Source organism: Thamnophis sirtalis, unplaced genomic scaffold (genome assembly GCF_051295495.1).
Source record: "Thamnophis sirtalis isolate CommonGarterSnake01/CBP01778 unplaced genomic scaffold, rThaSir2_p1.2 scaffold_5, whole genome shotgun sequence".
NCBI classification, from domain to species: Eukaryota; Metazoa; Chordata; class Lepidosauria; order Squamata; family Natricidae; genus Thamnophis; species Thamnophis sirtalis.
Window position 1 is genome coordinate 72,377,765 of NW_028261385.1, and position 13,353 is coordinate 72,391,117.

Genomic DNA, 13,353 nt, shown 5'->3' on the forward strand with positions numbered 1-13,353 from the left:
GGGGTGGGTGGATGTTTTGTCTCCACTTTTAATTTTTCTCTTGAACTATGTTTCTGAACATTGCTGCTATAATCTCAGTGATCCAAGGACACTTTGCAGACTGGGATTTTTGTGTGTGTACACTGACATTCAGTAAAGCAGCTTTTCCCAGCTTGATAATGACTCCCAATTGGATTGCAATTCCTCACATTCCCAGCCTATATAGCCTTCACAAACAAGAATTAGAGGAAGGAATCCAGACGGGAGAAGACCGTACTGTATTATATTTACTATATTCCTGTGGGATTTTTTATTCTGTGTTAGACAAACTTCAGGTTTATATGAAAAAAATAGACTGTAAATGCTGTAAGTCTTTCTAATATTATGGGCCACTTCTAATGTAATGTGAGCAGACTGTTTATCTCCCCAAATCCCCCTGTACCTCTCCCTTATGCCTCCCAGGTGACTCCTAAGGGATTTGATGGACCTGGGAATATAGGCAACAGATGAGTTTATGGGATAATAACTAGTTCAGCCTTTAAGGTGCCAAAATATACTTTGTAGTTTTGCTGCAGGACACTAGAAACTATAGAGTGTCAATATTGCTTATGTCCTAAAAACTGTAGATTCTAAATATTGCCTATGTGTTTCTGTATAAAATTAGAAGGGAGCAGATTTTTAATTCCTTAATGAGGTGTTGAGCATTATTCAGATGCACCCATATTTTAAAGTTATTTTGCCCTTTTCTGACTATCTGAACAACCAAAAATCTTTATTAACCATATTTACCAGATATCGGTGCTGTTTTGTGTTGTTTCTTCTGCACCTGTCCACACTATGTTTTGCATCTCTAGTTGTTTTCCTTCCTACTCTTACAGATATACATGAGCCATAATATAGTGCTTAAGTAATTGGCCTTATAGTTGAGCAGAAAAGTATACTGTAATTCATTCCTTTTGGCAATTCCCAAGGTAGATTATAGCCCGCATATGCTGGAAATTTGAATCTTGCCTACTGCCAATAACACTTGCAAAATTTTGTACCTTAGTTCATGGTGTTTCATGCTCCCCCTAGGGGCCTTCTCTACAATTTGAAAAAAAATACATGGATTGCTTTCAAAAACAATGATTATTTTATTCCTTTTGTGATTTAAGATTGGCAGTAATTAGTGTTCTCTTAGTGGATATCTAACAATTTGTTATTAAAGTGGAGACAGATGTACTAGGCATGCCTTTAAATTCAGAATTAAAGACATGTAGGAACAGTTAATATAATAGCTTCCTGTGTGTTTAATATTTTTTTCTTGGTTTTTCACATAATTTTACTAGAAAGCTTTGGGACTGTGTGCATAGTTTTGCAGAAAGATGTTCTGTCTTGGTCAAGATACTGCTTTGTTTCCTGAGATTGCTTGTACAGTGGATCTTGCCAACTATTCACTTGGAAAGGTTTATTCCAATGAGTACCGTATTTTTCCGACCATAAGATGCACTAGTGTATAAGACACACCAAGATTTCAAAGAGATAAGTAAGAAAAAAAAGTTTTTGTCCTCCCCAGCCCCCAGAAGCACTGCAGGATTCAGCAGGGCTGGGGGAAGGGAAAAATATCTCCCTTTTTGCCCCATTTTTTGCAAAAACTGGGACGTTTTTCTCTTCTCCCAGCCCTGCTGAAGCCTGCAGAGTGCTTCTGGGGGCTGGAGGAAGGGAAAAACTCCTCTGTTTTTGCAAAAAAACCTGCCCATATTGCGGGGCTGGGGCTTTGGGAGGCCAAAAATGACTGTATCAATGAATAAGACCCACCAACATTTCCATGCTCTTTTAGGGACGTGGGGGGAAAGGTGTTTCTTATACACAAAAAAATACGGTAGTTAACTTCTTGTAGCATAAATTTACTTCTAGTGGCAGAAATGAACAAACTTTTGAATACAATTAACTGTATTTCTCTGGATTATATTGAGCACACCTTCACCCATGTTCTTCAGCGATATACTGTAAGAACTCACATATTCAGTGTTGATGCAGGTCTCTTCAAAGTCCTGTGTCAGACTAAACTAAAGTATCCATATTGATTAGACTGTTTGATGTGTTCACTAAAGAATAAGAAGACAAGGACTGTTAGAAGTCTGCTATTCAATTTAAGTGCAAACAATCCCGGTCTTTTGAAAAAGAACATTTCGAGTAAGAAGATGGAAAACTCTTTCTGATGTCAACCCACTGCATTTCAATATGTATTGATATCAGCTGAAAGGGAAATACTTGGGAGAAACTTTGAATTACAGCTTCAAGTGATTCTTTTTAGAGCAGTTTTCAAAAATGAATTAAAATCTGGAACATTAATGACAGAAATCAATGACACATGTTGGCTGGAAGTGCCCTTTTTATCTAAACATTACAGATCTCAGATTTAAGGCTAATTCTTAACTAGTAGAGTTTTATAGTAAACCACCAACTTTTTAGGTTTGGTAGGGAAATAATGTACAATAATTGCAATTCTATTGACATACTTGCATTCTACATGGAATGGAATATATTATAAATGACCTACCTTTTTATGAATATATATCCGCTGCAGTAGCATGCCTTAGATTTGTGTGTTGTCTCCTCTTCCATTCCTTCAAACCAGCAGTAATTACAATGTTAATCCCTTACCCCTTCTTCCATACTCTATTTTTTAATTACAACCCAGTCCTTAATTAGGTTTTAAACTTATAAACCAGTGTTCCCAATTGTGTCACTTTCCATATTATGTTGGGTTTCATAATAAACCCTCAGGCTGTAGAGTTTACCAGTCTGAACGTTGTAGATTTCCCAGAACTGGGCCTATAGTCACCCAGGCTGAGAGCCTGCTTCCCCCCTTGTATTGCTGAACTGTAATTCAGTAGAGACTCCGGGACACTGGAACCGTCATAAATACATGTCATTTGCCAAGCATTTGAATTTCGATCATGTGACCATGGGGATGCTGCAACAGTTGTGAATGTGAAGAACAGTCAAAACCATTGTAACTTTGAACGGTCACTAAACAAATGGTTTTAAGTGAAGAACTAATCGCACAGAAAGCTAGTAAGTCATATGGTGTCTCTGGCTTTCTGGATTTGTTTTGTGTGTGTGTGTGAGAGAGAGAGAGAGAGGGAGAGAGAATGAAAAAGAAAGAAAACCATTTTTATTACATTGCTTTCTCCATTCTCATTACATCTACTTGCTAGAGTATCTCTGTTTTTAAAAATCTGATGGATGAGATTTTTGGAATAGTCTTAAATTTACAGAATATGGTTAATAATGGGCAGCCCTTACACAAAGTACTTTTCAGTCCCCCAAAGGGCCAAATCTAATCAATATTTTTTCAGTCTTCTCCTATGATACAACTTCTACATGCAATTTAAAAAGTCAGTCTGAAAGTTGTACTAATGTGACATTGTTAAATGCCAATTTATGAATGTAGGACTCCATATGTAGCATAGTACAGGTAGTCTTTGGTTAACTATGGCAATTTCCATTGCTAAGCAATGAGATTGTGAAGTGTGATGATACTGACCATGTTGCTTAGTGATAGCAGTTCCTGCCCTTCCCAGTTGTAATTGTTAAACGAATTACATGTTGTTAAACGAGGAATTCACATCATTCCCATTTGCAACTTTCTACTGATTTCCCTGTTGACTTTTCTTGTAAGAACCCAACAAAGAAGGTCACAGATGGTGAACGTGTGACTACAGGGATGCTGCGATGGTTGGAACTTTGATGGTAAGTCCCCGAAGGTAACACTGGTGCAAGTTCAGTGTTGAATGATTTATCATTAAACAAGGACCACATGTAATACTTAAAAGTGACTCTGGTTAGTATACCCAAACATCATGGATACAGATAGCCCTTGACTTAAAACAATTTGTCAAAGTTACAGCAGCACTGAAAAATATGACTTATGATCATTTTTCACACTTATGACTGTTGCAGAATCCTCATGGTCACATGATCAAAAGTTGGACACTTGGCAACTGGCATGCATTTATGACAGTTGCAGTGTCCTAGGGTCATGTGATCCCCTTTTGCCGCCACCTTCTGACAACCAGAGTCAATGGGGAAGCCAGATTCACAGTACCACCAATGTTACTAACTTAACAAGTGCAGCAATTCACTTAACAACAGTGACAATAAAGGTTGTAAAATAGGGCAAAAATCAACAAATGTTTCAGCAATAGAAATGTTAGGCTCAATTGTGGCCGTATGTTGAATACCGATATATGTCTGTCTTGTTTTAGATAACCCTTTTGGTCTTATGCCGTTAAGTGGATCGGTTTTATAATTCTGGCAACATATCAGTAATACAAATTATGCTGGCATTTTGGCATTGATAGGCCACCTCACATGTTCTGGTACATGAATTGTTCATAGCATGAGACATTGTGTTTTGCAGTCTCTGAGACATGTCACTGTAGGCTACATCTGTGCAAGAAAAAAAAGAATCTTAATTTAAAATATGTTTAAAAGAAAAGCCACAAAGTGATTCTGGGCATTACATTTATCTCTTCATTTTCATCTGACTTCTTTTTTATCCGGCTTCCTTTTTGTTCTCATTTGCACTCTGCAATAATAACTTGTCTGATGAAACTTGGGAGATTTTCACAAGTGGGAGCAATTGCTATATTTGTATAGGTATTTTTTTTTTACTAGTCCACTATGTCTGTATTAGGAGGGTTTCTGGAACATAATGAAAACCATCCAAATCTCTCTATCCCTGAGAGATGGGCCAATTTCCCCAGAATAACCAACAGATGTGGTTATAACATGTGCTGGGAACACTAGAAAGAGCACATGGTGAGACGTAAGTGCTGGGAGCAATGCCGGCTGGCACTGCATGAAAGTAATGTAACGTATATTGTAGGCATGGTTTGCGGGAAGAGACTGAAGCTCAGAATTCAGTCACTCCATTAAAAGGATTACAGCAGCTCTGACTGCAGTGGTTCCATGTTATGTAAATGCAGGCAGATTTTGCACTTCCTGATACTGAATCAGTGTGTTGTCAGTGCCCATTTTCCCAAGACAAACACCTTTCATTGAAGATTTATGTGCAACTCAGACCTGTCCCCAAGCATGACACTGGATCAACAGATACAATTTGAGAAGAAAAAGAACAAAACTCTGTGTACAGACACAAAACAGTGTTATGTCTCCAAGCTTGCAGTCGATGGTCCCCAATATTTTTTTATGGATAATCTTGCATGTGGTTAGAATGCAATATTGCAGGCTAACTCTGCTCAAAGCCAAGAGTTCAAGGTTGACTCGTCCTTCCAAGGACCCAGAATGTTGGGGTCAAGGTCAATATGCTGATCTTGTAAACTTGCTCAGAGAGTGTGGTAAAGCACTATAGAGTGATGTATAAACCTAAGTGTTACTGCTATTGCTTTAGTCTTAGAGGTATCTCCAGGATTCTGTGCATTCATCCAAATGACAGAAGCAGTGTTGTGCGTTCATTGTACAAACATCTTTCCTGGTCTATATTGTGTGCAATAGCATCGTGTCTGTACAAGGAACTTGTGCCGCAATAATATGACCCTGTTTCAGTTATTTGCCCTCACCTGCTCCCCTCCCCCAAGATCCCTCTGGAATATGGAGTAGTTCTTCAAATAAAGTAAGAGTAGGTTGTGTACCTCACAGAAATAATGTTATCCTATGAGGATGGACAAAAAGAATATTGAAACAATTATACAAGGGATTCTACTCAAGGGGCTTATGAGACGGGACAGATTGAAGAGTTTTTCCCAGAATACAATTCTAGCACAATTCTAACAGTTGGAAAGATGTCCACAGTTTTTGGCCATCTAATGTGGTAGTTTTTAACTGTGGTTAACATTTACCAAAACAATAGAGTACATTTGCAGTAGCATACTGTTTGCCAAGAATGCAAAGCCGATTGCAGCTTTAGTTCAAACACTGCATGATGCTTCTCAGGATAGTACTAATGAAAGGGGTTGTTTAAATTTAAACCGATAGCAGTGCCATTTTTTTGCTTTACTTTTTTCCTCCAGAATGTGGGCATTTTGATACATAGAAAAGGAAACCTGGTGGCCCTCCAGAAGTTACTGTACAATAACTTCCAGCAACCCTCACCACTGCCTAGGCTGCGTGGGATTGCTAGGAGGTATTATTTTGTGAGCCAAAGAACATGTTTGTTTTAGAGTGCCCCTCTCCTCCAAAATGTCCTTGTAAGTATCATATAAATGACCTAGTAGTTACAGTTATGTACATATAAAGCAGACCCCTTTATAACAGTTTACAACAGTTTACAACAGTGGATGGGATGGCACAGATTAGTCCCTGGGGTGTTCTGTGTCTTTATTTAAACTTTAAAACTTCAGAAGGTATTTCCATATCTTGCCCTGCAAGGAATGAGCTCCCAAGAGTTTCTCTTGAATGGGAAGAGAATGACCTCTCTTTCTGCCTTATAAGAAAAAAGTATAGTATTAAGGCATAAGAATATAAAGTTTTAGAACAATTTAGTAAAACTGTTGAGTATTGTTACATATTCAGGTGCTCTCTTAAGACACTAATCCTGATTTTAAAAAAAATCAGATAGTGGTTCCATGTCTTGTCAGCTTTGGAAGAATTAGTTCCCAAATAGTGAAGACCCTGTAACTAGGTCGGGGTCACTTCTGAAAATAACAGTGGGATGGCTTGGTCTGAAAGGGTGCTTGCTAAGAACTTGCTATTGTTAGATTGGACTTTATTAAATAGCCTTCTACCTGAAACTTTGGGGCAAAAATAACTCTTTGCACTTAGCAGTTGTAGGAACTTCCAGCTCACAGTTATTTCCCTTTCCATAACTTGTATGCCATGTTATAAATTTGCTTGCCTCTCACTTCAGGGTTAGAGCAGAGGGGCAACCTTTAGGCTGTGTGCAGCCTCTAAAAATGTCATTTTCCATTTCCTCCTGTAAAACCTTTGAAATATCATCACCTTTCAGTGATGCCACCAGCAGCTTTTAGGCTGCGAATATTGCCTACTTGGCTTAGTATATGTCAGAGTAAAGATGAGGTAATTTACAGATATATTGGATTTCAACTCCCATTGCCTCTTAATTTGCATGACTTGGTTTTTTTATATATTTTTTATATAAAAAATGCAAAAGAAACATACATCTAACACTAACAACTGCAAAAAAAGGAAAAATGTACAAAAAAGAAAAAAACAACAACCGAAATATCAAATAAATTTAACATTAAATATATAGAATTCATCCCGGCTGGATGGTGAGAAAGGGGAAAAAATCCAAGAAAACTGATAATTTCTCCTCTTTACATAATGGGTCTACAATTCTTTGACTTTTGATTATTTTGATTGATTTAACAAAAATACTATATTAAATAAACAAATGTTCCAAGTGAGGGGATCTCTGATAATTAAATCGACTCAACATCTATCTATCTATCTATCTATCTATCTATCTATCTATCTATCTATCTATCTATCTATCTATCTATCTCCACACGCACCTTTTCCAGCTGTTTCAGAGACGATTTCAACTCTGCTTCTCCCTGCCCTGCCCTCCCCTCATGAAAGGCCAGAGCTCTGTCAGACTGAGCTAGTTGCTCCCAGAGAACTCTAAAAAGCCTCTAAAAATGCCCTCTACAGGAGGCGAGAGAATACGTGCCTCATTCGCATAAAGAATTTTTTGCTTGTTGACCGTTGACCCTTGCTTAACTCTTAAAAGGCGAAAAATTCCTTATGCAAAAGAGGCCCCTAGTTCTTTGGCCTCCTCCTATGGTTAACACAAAACACTGTTCCAAGTCACTGTGAATCTGGCAGCAACTACCTTGGCTTTAATTATTTTAAAAAAATTCTTTAAAATTCTTTCCTTTTCCTCATGACTGGTGAGGCCACGCTTCCCTTGCATCTAGTGACTGCACGTCCCTGATATATATGTGTGTGTATATGTAGATTTTCACGGATATAGGTATGCTGGTCTTGTATTTGGGTCTTTTCCCGTGTAAAATTGAGATTGTCTTGGCAACGTTTCAGTGAGGTCTCACTTGCCATCCTCAGGCTGATGTTTTTGTGGCCGGAGCTGCCATCTTTCTATAAATCTTGGTGGGGTATGTGTGAAGTGCTGGCTTTGTTTTAGTAAGTGGATTGCGTGGCCCGACAAAACCGCGCTCGTCAAAATAGCGGCGACAAATAAGCGCCGACAAGTATGTGTCGTCATTAGAGCGCCCACATTACCGCGTCTATCAGCGCGACGACGAAAGCGCAAAGGAAGAAACAGTGAAGCTTTTGAAATATAAGTTTATTATGTCACTAAATAAGTTAGGTTTAGGGGTTAGGTTTAGGGTTTAGGACTAGTTTTATTATTATTTATTATTTATTATGTCACTAAATAAGTTAGGGTTAGGGTTAGGGTTAGCTTTTGAATGCTAGTAAAAGTTTATTTCGTTGCATCAAATGGAATAAAGATATCAATTACAGACAGTAAAATGTAGTACTGATGTTGGCGCGCTAGGGTCGCATTTTGCTGAGCTCTTCGGAAGGCGGGGATTTGCCCTCCACAGTTATGTCGGCGCGCTAGGGTCACATTTTGCTTAGAGCTTCGGACGGCACGAATTTGCCCTCCGCGGTTATGTCGGCGCGGAAAAGGGCTTCGCGGTTTTGTCGGTGAACCAGTGGATTGATTGGATGTGTGGCTATATCATGATTGGTAGATTGGTGCTGATTGGTGCTGGCTGTGGGTCTGTTGTTGTTTTGTGTTGTAACGGCCTGGGTGGTGGGTGGGGCTCATTTGTTTACCAGGGCTGGTTTCCAGATGTCTGGTAGGCGGAGGTATTGTCACGTTTATTCATATTGTATATATAGCTGTTACATATATAAAACCCAAGTCAACAGGTTAACCCAAACATTACACTAATCTTCAAATCCTTCTGTTAACCATCTGTTATTGTATTTGACATGTTCACAAATGGCTTCCAGTCTCTTATAAAACTATCTCGTCCCTTGTCTCTAATCAAAGCATCTTTGCTAATTCAGCCATTAACTTGCATGGCTTTTGAAAGTCAACACATTGTGGGGCGGGGGGGGGGGCGCTCCATAATGGGGAATGCTAATTTTACACGATGGACATACTTATAAGGAGCAGAATATTTCTAATATGAGTTATTCTGAGCAAAAAGATGTCCCATTGAGAGAAGAGATGGCCCGCTTACCTTTTAGAAGAGTTTGCTCTCAACTGCAATTTGGTTTGATAGGAGAAGGAAGGCATATTAGATATGTTCACCGCCTTGAATTATTTATAAAAACAATAAAGATGGGATCAAACTCTAAATAAAGAAATAAATAAATGGTATACAATTGCAGTCTTTGGGAATGTATAACACAAGGCGTATCAAATATTCATTAAGTTTGTGGCATGTCTTTATAGTGCTTGACATAAAAAGGCAATAGCACGTGCTTTGGCATTAATTGTTTTTGTCTAGACAATCACTTTTTCTGACAGACAGAAACATACACTATGAATGACATTGTTATTGTTTGTTTATCCTTGTATTTATTATCCTGTATAGTTAATTGTTAATAGGGAGATGGGGAATTTGAGAATCATGGTATTTATAAAAGCTACCTTAAATAAAAAGGAATTTAGTGACTTCTTTTTGAAAACCTTATAATTCTTATTTATTTGCGTATATACTTTATATAATCTTCCTTTCAGTGCAAGACTCCCAAGGCGATACTCAATTTAAAAAGCAAACAAACATGTATTATAATTTTCTTCCAAAAGACTCAATTTATTTTAGCCATGTTTCATAGTGGACCCCCGATACAAATGAGTAACTTCACTTTGACATCTATTTTATTTTGATATAGCAATAGCAATAGCAGTTAGACTTCTATACCGCTTCATAGGACTTTCAGCCCTCTCTAAGCGGTTTACAGAGTCAGCATATAGCCCCCACAATCTGGGTCCTCATTTTACCCACCTCGGAAGGATGGAAGGCTGAGTCAACCCTGAGCCGGTGAGATTTGAACTGAAGTGGCCTGCAGTACTGCACTCTACCCACTGCACCACCTCGGCCCGATATAGATATAGATATAGTTTAGTTTAGTTTAGTTTATTTATTTGTATGCCGCCCTTTTCCCTGGGGGGACTCAGGGCGGCTCACAATATAGATATAGAACCACTTGAAGTTCTTATGCTTAAAGATGAAATCGTGCACAAATTATTAAATGTCTTATGTCTTTCTTTCCTAATGGCGAACAACTTAAATTTAGATGTGTTATTCTTTTTTTCCTTCACTACAGCTCAATCACTGATTCCAAGAGAGACAGAGTAGATGTCTACACCAACTGATCCTACTACAATGCCTCATCCAGGCCCTTCACCAGGGCCAGGCCCATCTCCAGGACCGATCCTAGGTCCCAGCCCAGGACCTGGGCCATCACCAAGCTCAGTACATAGCATGATGGGACCAAGTCCTGGACCTCCAAGTGTACCACATTCAATGCCATCTATGGGACCGGGCGATTATTCACAGGAAGGCATGCACCAAATGCACAAAGTAAGTATTACTATGAAATGTTTTCTACCAAATGTTTTCTATATGCAGAAGAATTATGATGGAAAACTAAAATGATCGTTTTGTCATCCTAAATGTTATATATGTGCAAGTCATTCATTAAGACTGTGATCTTGAGGTGTGAATTCCAGAGCATAAATTAAGACTTGCTTGTGGCAGTTGTGGTTAATGTTCCTCAGTGAGATAATTTAGCATACGTTGGAGTACATATGTTTAAATTCAGTAGAGCATTCTTTGAAGTGCACATGTGTATGATTCACCATAATTTCTTTTTGGAAGAAGAAGAATATTTTTGAAGATAAAAACCGGAATGATAAAAACCGTAACAATATTTAAGATCCAGGAACAGTGCAGTATTCTGCTCATAATATAGCTTTATGAATGCTATAGTGCCTTAGGAAAATAAGACCACATCCAATAATGTAGAATGGTATCACAATTAAATTGGAGATTTTCTTTCTTTTCATTCTTTATTTGGTGTTTTCTCTTGTTCCAGTATAAATTTCTACTATATAAGATTTTATTTATTTATTTGTTTAAAACATTTATATAGCCATCCATCTTTCATCCAATTCTGGGTGGTTCCCAGTCAAAAATTAAAAGACATATCAAATTATATTAAAGCAGGGTGTCAAACTCACATTGTCACAGCAGTGTCACATGACGTATCAGGACTTTCCTCCCCTTTGTTAAATTGGGCATGGGCATGGCCAGTGTGTGTGTCGCATTCAGCCCACGGGCCTTGAGTTTGACAGCCTGTATTAAAGCTATAAAGCTCAAAAGACCAGTTAGACTTAACTATAACTAAATGTTCAGGTGGTCCAAGATCAAACAAAAATTATCTTTCTGTGATACTAAATTGTCACTCTAAGATTTTCTGAGATGTTCAAAATCATTCATATAGCAGGCTTAACTGCCAATAGGGTAACTAAGAGTATACTTAGGATTGTATATCATCTCTGAAAGTTAGAATTTGTAGAGGTCCATAGTCAGCATTGGAATCAATGGAACAAAGATTATAATCATTATATGTAGACAGCCTTGAAATCTTTATATGATATCTTCAGTTACCATCAAGGAAAATGAGACTATGATAGATACTATGGATCTTGATGAGGCTATAAACTTTGAGTTAGAATTGAGCTGTCAGAGAAGCTGTATCTGGAGCAAAGTCTAGAGTAGAAAAGTGGCCTTGGGGAAGACTACAATGGCCTTGGAAAAAAATGGTCTTTAGTCTGATTTTTGTTCTGTACTACAGATAGGAATCTTTTAATAAATACCCACTTGTGACCAGCAAAGTTCATCCTTCTTGAGATGTACTGTAATAAAAATGTAATGAAACAATTGTTATAATGTAAAGAATAACTTATAATTTCAGGACAATTTATTTATTTTATGAACTATATTTTTTCCCTTCTTACTTGCTGAGGTGGTGCACAAGTGTCATAGCTATTGATGTGATATCAATTAGTGGGCTGAACTTAAGATTTTCAAATCTACTTTTTCCCATAGAGGAGCTTGGGGTAACCATTAAAGAATAAAATTACCTTTCCAAAGCAGAAGAGTACTTGATATGGTATATAGTTGGAGTTTTAAATGGCATTCATTTCCTTCTCAAAATCCTCATTCCCATATTTAAAATAAAATCTGCAAGTTTGGCTTGTCAGCCTGGACTGCAAATAGAGTATATCTGGTGGGGGTGTCTGCTCTGTATGGACCACCCATGTCTACTCAAGTGCATTTTCTTCTTCAATAGCCAGAGAGTATGCTTACAAACTATAGTTAGCAGGCATTTTTCACTGTGGCTCATCCCTCTTGCCTGGAGGACCATTTTTTTTTGTTAAGAATCAACAAGACATTAATTAGCAAACTCAGTGGCTCATTATGGTGACAAGAAAAGCAACAGAAAATGCTATATGAGAGTCATCCTTAGATTCCTTCTCTTGTTCTAAGAAAAAAGACAGTAGCAATAAAAACAGTTTACCCTCAAGGCCTTACTAGTCCTTTCAGTCCACTTTCAATCTCTTCCTTTTCCTGCCTCCCAAATTTGTAGAATCGTTGATGACTAGAGATCTAAACGCCCATACTTTTCTTGGTATGGAGTCACTTAATAATAAGGTACTACCAGATGACAGGAGCATTGAATCAATAATTACTGTCTCAGCAACAGAAATACTCTAATAAAGGGCATAAGCAGTGTTCTGGTCACCCAGATGTCCTATTAATTTGGTTATGGTCAGGATACTCCTTGTGCATTCTTTCTTTTGCTGAGACAATAACAGTTGATTCTCTTCCATTTTATCACTGTCTCCATGAAGGATTTCGCATTCTTTTAGGACTGCAATTTGACAGGCGGGTGCCTACTTCATCAACACTCAACAGCCTCAAGGGAAGTGTCTGCATTCAAGAACTGAACATATTGATCAATGTGGAACAGTTTCCTTTTTTTCCTTTGATAAGTTTATAAAGATAAACAGGCAGCTCCCCTGAAAGACCAATAAAGCATAAGTGTTGCTCAGAAGTTTTGTTTCTCAACACAGCAGGATATGGAAGATTTAATAGTGTAGATGCCTTGTAGATGCCCTACTTTGTAGATTCATTGTCCCAAATGAATGCCAACAAAGTAGCATTAAAGTCTTTTTCGTCTATTCAGCTTTTGCCAACCCATCCCTTCTGGTTTGAAGGGACTTAAACCTTTTTTAATGGCTCTTGGAGCCTCTTCTGACCATGATTGCTGAACCCTTGAAAGCACAATTTCTGATTTGAATGGGGAAAAACACAAAAACTCTAGTATAAAAGCTGAAACCAGCATTATAAAAAT

The 13,353-nt window shown here is 37.9% G+C and overlaps 1 protein-coding gene across 3 annotated transcripts in view; it reads left to right on the forward strand.

Annotated features, from left to right (window-relative positions):
* SMARCA2 (SWI/SNF related BAF chromatin remodeling complex subunit ATPase 2) overlaps positions 1 to 13,353 on the forward strand; it is a 113,292-nt gene that overhangs the window by 3,674 nt on the left and 96,265 nt on the right. For all 3 annotated transcript variants that reach the window (XM_087716022.1, XM_087716021.1, XM_087716020.1), the window contains exon 2: positions 10,258 to 10,514. In XM_087716022.1, the coding sequence (XP_087572148.1) occupies positions 10,290 to 10,514 (225 nt within the window). In that variant the 5' untranslated portion in view covers positions 10,258 to 10,289. The remainder of the gene's footprint in view (positions 1 to 10,257; positions 10,515 to 13,353) is intronic.